At 33.5% G+C, this 7,249-nt stretch overlaps 1 protein-coding gene across 4 annotated transcripts; it reads left to right on the plus strand.

Annotated features, from left to right (window-relative positions):
* Positions 1-346: 346 nt before the first annotated feature.
* On the plus strand, positions 347-4,815 carry LOC114393043 (homeobox protein ATH1-like). 4 transcript variants are annotated; one of them, XM_028354302.1, is made up of 6 exons: positions 347-936; positions 1,207-1,293; positions 1,726-2,859; positions 3,332-3,687; positions 4,242-4,302; positions 4,485-4,815. In XM_028354302.1, the coding sequence occupies exons 3-6, from the start codon at positions 1,726-1,728 to the stop codon at positions 4,647-4,649; spliced, it is 1,716 nt and encodes a 571-aa protein (XP_028210103.1). In that variant the 5' UTR covers positions 347-936; positions 1,207-1,293; the 3' UTR covers positions 4,650-4,815. The 4 variants fall into 4 exon arrangements, with proteins under 4 accessions (XP_028210103.1, XP_028210100.1, XP_028210101.1 ...); XM_028354299.1 differs by having other exon boundaries at positions 349-936; positions 1,562-2,859; XM_028354300.1 differs by having other exon boundaries at positions 349-825; positions 1,562-2,859.
* The last annotated feature ends 2,434 nt before the right edge of the window (positions 4,816-7,249 follow it).

A 7,249-nucleotide genomic window follows, 5' to 3' on the forward strand; every position in this document is an offset into this window, starting at 1 on the left:
TGTATCAAAACTTAAATTTACAAATTTTAATTCAAAGATGTACCTAATGAGACGAGTTGGTTTATGTTCATTCCCAATAAACACTTTATTAAATGTGTTTGGTTGCGTAGAAAATAAAAATAAATATTTAAATTAAAATAAAAAGAAAGAATATTGAGGCCAACATTATTTTTGAATAGTAATTTTCTCTGTTCGACTAAACCATCCCTAAATGCAAATGATGGTTGATTTGGTGCAATAAATTAATGAAAGGTGAAAGACCTTTCACTCAAAAATTTGTCGTCATTTATTGCCTTGCTTACATCACCATGAGTTTCTTTCTCTTCTCCCGGGTCTGTGTCTGGCTTCCCACAAGAAAGTACACTCCACAGTCCAAAGCCCACAGCTACACTACAAAGCCTATAACTATAACAGTGCTTTCATTTCTCTCTCTCTCTCTTTCTTTCACACGTCAAAAACAGTAGTACAATACAATTCCCTCGTGCCTTTGTTGTTACATTGTGTAAGGAAAGTCTTTGCACTTGGTTTACCCCATTTGAGTCATGTTTCTGTTCACGTTAGCATCTTGTTTAAAAATGGCTAAAAAACCAAAGGGTCTTCACCAAAAATGTTTCTGAGGCCCCCCCTGCTGTGAACAGAAGAGAGAGAGAATCCAGATATTATTTTGATTTGCATTGCAGTGAAGCAGACGATAATAATAGTAACAGTAATAGGTGTGTGTTGATGAGGTGAGTGAGTGAGGAGGACAAAAGATATCAGAGAGGGCCCGTTAAAGGCTGCAACACAAATGAGTGGCACTGCACCAAAGGCTACTTCTTCTGTCTAGTGTGTTCTCTCTCTCTTTCTCTCTCTTTCTTTTCTTGTTTTTACATATTCGTGGCTCTTCTACCTCCATCATCTCACACTCACACCTTTTTCATTCATCTCCAACACTAGGTGCGTAGATCACTTTTTGCTCTTTGTTTGTTATGTAATGTAATCTATCTTTTTCCTCTTGAGCCTTTACATTCTCTTCCATGCTTTTGGTTATTCTTGAGGTGGTTGTCTTTTTTCATTTGAAAAATGACCAGATAAGACATATGGTTTTTATTTTTTTTCATTGTGCTTTCTTCTTAATCTTCGAGGTCATATTTGATGACCCTCTAACCTTTTAGAACTTAGAATAGGAAGTGCTTATTTTTCATGTTCCTTTTTTGTTTTTTCTAGGTTCTTAGAGAGGGTGGGTGACTACACATCCTTTGAAGATGTTTTCAAATGGTGGCGCCGCTTGACTTGGTTGGAGATAACTGATAGGTAACTAATTCCTTACTCCTGTGCTTAAGGGAATGTTGTTTTACTTGGTTTTGCTAATGAGCATGCTTTTGACTTTGTTCTTCTCTTGAAATCATTTTTAGTTTACATAAGTAGTAAAAAAAGGCATCTTTTTATTAATTTTCCCCTTTCGTCTTTCAGTAAGTTGTCTACTTTGGAATGGTGATCAATTAAGTCACATGTGAGAGAGTAATCTTTTTTTTTTTTTTTTGCTGCTTTGTTCCAATTTATTTTCTTTTCTTGTTTGTAGCATGGACCTATTTTCTATTTTCCTTGAGTAAGTTAATTCTTCCAAGGGGAATCCACTAGTCCAGTTTTACCATGAATTTGAATACTGACCATGCCATTCATGAAGTAATGTTGTTCTGAAAAACCATTGAAGAAGTGTCAAAAGCCTCTTCTTGCATTTCCTAGATGGAGAACAACATGTACAGTGCTCGACTAGACATGGCTGGCCGAAATTCTACCGGCATAGATGAAATTGCTCGCCATTTAGCACCAAAGCCACTGATTCATTGCTATTCATTTGACCTCAATAACCAAAACCATATTATAAATGGAATTCCAGTGCTTGCTGGAGAGCAAGGTGAACCTGCAAATGATGTCCATGTTGAAGGTTGCTTCTTAAACCCTGCTAGTATTGCGGATTCAAATTCATTTGTTACATCACAAGGAAAGACTATTGTAGGAGATGCCTCAAATCAAATTAACAACAATGATTTTCAAGAGCATTTAGTTGGAGGAAGGCCAATTGCTTCTGCTTCACTTTCTGCTGCTAGAATTGGCCTTCAAGCAAATTTAGAGAGTTCAGAAGCTTTGCCTTATTCAATGTGTTCATTGGAGGCATTAGGACCATATCTATTCAATAATTGGCAGGGCACATCAAACCCTTTGCCTGCAACTTTTGGTGATCATCATCATGCCTACGATGAATTATCCAGTATTGGTAAGTGGAATGTGAACAAGATTCTGAGAGCTCCAGAGGCTGATGGGACTGAGATCCTGGCCTATTCATCCATAGGAAGCCTGGTTCAAAATGGATGGACATCATCAAATGTTGCAAACTTGGCCAATTTTGCCTACAATTCCCCTCATTGTAGTAATGAGCTATCACTAAGTCTTGCAAGATCTCCTCAAACTACTGGTCAGTGCTCAGAGATGAGCTGCTCCGGCGCATCACATAGCATGAATGGAACGAGGTCAGGCTTGGAGCAATCCTCCTGCAGCAGTAAGGAACTGTGTATGAGATTAGGCTCTAACAAACATGTCCAGTTTTCATCAGCAATATTAGGGTCCAGATTTCTTGTTGGAATTCAAGAGATACTTGCTCAAATTGCAACATATTCATTTGAAAATGTGGAACAGATAAATTGCTCAGCTGCTGGTGTTAGAGCAGGAGGAGATAAGTCAGCTTCAGCTTTCACACCAAAGAGAACGGTAGAGAATAATCAAAATGCATCCATGTTTGGAGCACATGTAGAAGAATCTCCATTGGAAGGACTTGCAACTGAATCAAACAAATCCCAACTTCTCATGCTTCTTCAGCTGGTATAATGCTACCTTTTAACTCATTAGTAGAATAGAATAAGTTATGGTCCTGGTTTAATTATATTTGCCAATGTGTTTACTTTGCACTTCACAGTTTGCATTTTTCCACATTAAAGTTTATGCATGGAAAAATTTGCTAGTATTTAGGACAATGGTTAGAAAAAGGCTAAAATATATTTTTTGTTTCAATTTGGTTCTTTAAAGTGTCTCAGTTATACAACATTGGTCTTTTTGTTAGTTTACCACACTAATTTGATCAACTTAATGACACTTGACAAACTGTGAGAGATGTCGCATTAGATAAATATTCGTCATGTTAGTAAAAAAACTGGCAGAATCATAAATTGATAGAACAAAGACACTTTAAGAGACTAAAGTAAACTTTTTAAACTTAGAAGACAAAACTAAACTGATAAGTAATATATGAAAGTTTTTATCCTAACATAATAATAGTAATCTTCTTTGTGTTCAGGTGGACAATGGATATAGTCAATGTTTGGATGAGATTCATACTGTGGTATCTGCATTCCATGCTGCTACTGAACTGGATCCACACATGCATGCACATTTTGCGCTTCAAACGATCTCTCTCTTATACAAGGACTTGCGAGAGCGGATTAGCAATTGTATTCTTGCCATGGGACCGGATTTTAACAGCTTGTGTTCAGAAGAGGAGAAGGAATGGTCTCTTGAAACATCATTCATTCAAAAGCAATGGGCTCTCCAACAGCTAAAAAGAAAAGATCAGTTATGGAGGCCCCAAAGGGGCTTGCCAGAAAGATCTGTCTCCGTACTACGCACTTGGATGTTTCAGAATTTCCTCCATCCGTGAGTTTCTTTACTCGAAGATAAAAACTTTCTTTGGAGAAACTTTTTCATAAGCATTCAGAGGAAAAGAAAATAAGAAGATAAATAAATTAAACTTCTTTCATAATTTAAAATCAAATCAACTAATGCATTTTAGTCTGTAGAGACGTTAAATGAGAGAACTTATATAGAAATTGAAGTTGATTTTAACTTATAAAAGAAATTTAAGGACTTATTTGGATAAATTTCTACAAAAGCACTTAGAAGATACAAAGATAAAATGTATTGAACTTCTCTCATCAATTAAAATCAACTTATGCACTTAACTTTTATAGATGTTCTCTCATTTATTCTAGAAGCTGATATACATAAGTTGATTTCAAATTTTGGGAGAACTTCAATTCATTTAACTTTCTCTGCATAAGAAGAAGTTTATCTAATTAGTGCATGATCATAAGCTTTTGGGCTGTAATCATCAGAGCTGAGCATACATATTTAGTGAGTTTAAAAGTTGTGCATGGATCTACCCTCAAATGCATATGTTTTTTAATATGATATAATGTGATGGATTTCAGGTATCCAAAGGATGCAGAGAAGCATTTACTTGCAGTAAAAAGTGGGTTGACGCGAAGCCAGGTACTTGTTTGAGTTGTTTCTCTCCTGTTAGTTGTTGCACATCAGATTTAATCCTTGCCAAGTAGTTTGTTTGGGAGGAGCAATCTGCTATGAAGAATGTAAACTTTACAGAAAGAAAAATAGCAAACATCTTGTTATCATTGATGATGATTTTGAGTTGTATTTATGGTTTGATTGACTAGGTATCCAATTGGTTTATCAATGCACGTGTTCGACTGTGGAAGCCTATGATTGAAGAAATGTATGCTGAAATGAGTAGAAGAAAAGCTTGTAGAAATGAAGAAGGAATGGAGATCACTCAAAGAACCAGGATAAGCATGAAAAATCAAATGTTGAATATCAATTGAAACTGAAGGTGTCATAACAACATGGAGCATTATTATTGTTGTTGTTACTATTATTTTTTGATCAAGTAAGAAACTCAACACAATTGAAATCAGAATTGTGCATAATGCCGTGCTTAGTTGGGTACTATTTGAGCAATTACACTTATCTTGAAAAAATGCCTTCATATGACGGATGCCCAAGATCATTTTCTCGTAGTTATAACATGGAATATCAGTAAATAACACGGAATTTCTTTTTACTGTAAAAAACGCCTAGTTTGTTTTAGTTTGAATCTAAATTACTTGATGTGTGTGGCACTTTGAATGTATTAATTAAAGCTAACAGAAGTGATACTTTTCTAGGGACTGAAGACAAGTCATTTATACAAGTTCCAATTGATAATACTTGATTGAACTAGTGAAAAGCTAGATGGTTGAAAACTTGGAAGGAATAAACCACAATTTCAACCAAAATTACAGTGTAGAGTAAAAACAAATTTATTATGTTACTGTACAATAAATTTCATTCAAATTTTTTAACTGTTTAATCCTGCTGATTTGTTCATTAGAGATCCTTAATTCCAAATGAAGTTATGAACAACTTTCATCACAGATTATATAGGAGGACTTCTTGGAGTGTTAGTGAGCTATAGCTGTCAGCTTAGAAAATTTTCCTTATTTAAGAAATTTGGTTAGTGTTTACTGCTTCAACAGTTTATTCTGGGTTTTTTATTTTAAAGAAATAATAATGGAACAGTTAGGACAAAATGACTTTTAAAAAAGCTTTCAAAAAACTTAACGAAGAATTATTATTTTCTAAGATGTTAATTGCAGATGTGTATGCTTTATTTTATTTCATTTTTATCCTCAATTTAAAAATAGATACTTCAAAAAAAAGTTTTGAAATTTAAGAATTATAGAAACATTAAATAATTTTTATTAAATTTAGAATTATTATTTTTAATCTTAACTTTAGTTTAAGCGCTGAAAAATTACTTTAAATATTAACACAACATTTTAACCAATTAAGTTAATACTAAATGTTAATGAATTGACAAGTACATCAATATGTCCCAAGTAGTAAAGTTAAAGCAACCAGTATTGAATTCATATGGATTTTGTTTATACTTAGGTAGATGAATATTTAATTAAGAAAAAGATTTGAAGAGATTGTAGAAAATAGTAAATTAAATTGCTGAAAATTAAATTAAACAAGAAAAAGAATTAAACATGAATTTAAATTAATTAATTAAAGACATAAAAGATGAGAAAATCCAATAATATTGTATAAGAAAATTCAGAAGATGAGAATGTTGGGAACTTAACTTACCAAAACTACTCTTTGATGTAATGTTAATAATTTTTCTCTATTAATAATTATTCTAATATACATCTGCATCTACTAATATACTCTAACTTTGGTTTTCCACACGAAAGAAGTTAATTTATCTATTTTCTCTCTCAAATCTCTTTGAAGAGCTAAAATAATAAATTACATTAAGAACAAAGATGTATAACAGGTTAAACAAATATCAACATATTTCTAGTGATGACTTTATTTAGATAATCTTTCCCAGTTTTATTACAAAATAACGTTTTCCGACGCTACCCCTAAAACTTATCATGCAGATGGGTGATCAAGTCACAAACAATAATATTAAGCACAAGAAAGGATGATGCAAATGTAATATTATAAATAGATAGGAAGAGAAATTACATCAAGAGTAGTTGGCTGTCAAGTTCCCAACAAATGGGGTTTAGCCTCTCATTGTGTTAAGAGATTAGCAAGTGTACCAATTTTATCACAAGTAGTAAAGATTAAATAGAAGTTCGAGTGTCGAATCTATAGGAACTTTGGTTGTACTTAGGTGATGTAAACCCAATTATTAAGCAATAAAAAAGAGAAGAAGACAGAGATAAAGAATTGTAAGTGTGAAATTTGAGAGTAAAAAGGCAAAAGGAAAAGACAATAAGAAAATTGAACAATAGCTTAAAGGCAAAAGATAAGCTCAGAATGTGATAATGTTGGGACCTAACATATCTAACTATCCTTGATGCAATATTAATGGTTTTTCTCTATTAAATGTTTTCCCAATTTCCACTCATATCTACTAATATGCTCAACCCAGACCTCTCACGCTAAAGACCCTAATTTATGTATTCTTTCTCCCAAATCTCTTTGCAAAGATGAAATTATAAACAACATTAAGTATAAAGATGTATGCAGAGATACAACAAAGTCACTATATCCCTAGAAATGCAATGTTGATATGCCTTTTTCTAGTTCTTTAGACATTACCATTTTCCAATGAATAATCCCTAAAACAAATGCATAGATAACCAAACCACACAATAACAATGAAAAGCAGAAAAGAACAATACAAATTGAGATTGCATTAATAGATAAAAAGAGCAATTACATTACAAGGGGCTTTAGCAGCTAGGCTCCAACTAAGCTAGGCTCCAACTGAGGGGGGTTTAACCTCTCATTGTCATAAGAGGCTTTTACACATTAGGAGTTGATGTGGATGGAAGAAGGTGGTAGATGACTAATAACAAGAAAAAGGGAAATGGCTAAAGAGAGAGGGACTCCCCTAAGGGATAGACCTAGTGTGTGGGTT

Source organism: Glycine soja, chromosome 17 (genome assembly GCF_004193775.1).
Source record: "Glycine soja cultivar W05 chromosome 17, ASM419377v2, whole genome shotgun sequence".
Taxonomy (NCBI): domain Eukaryota; kingdom Viridiplantae; phylum Streptophyta; class Magnoliopsida; order Fabales; family Fabaceae; genus Glycine; species Glycine soja.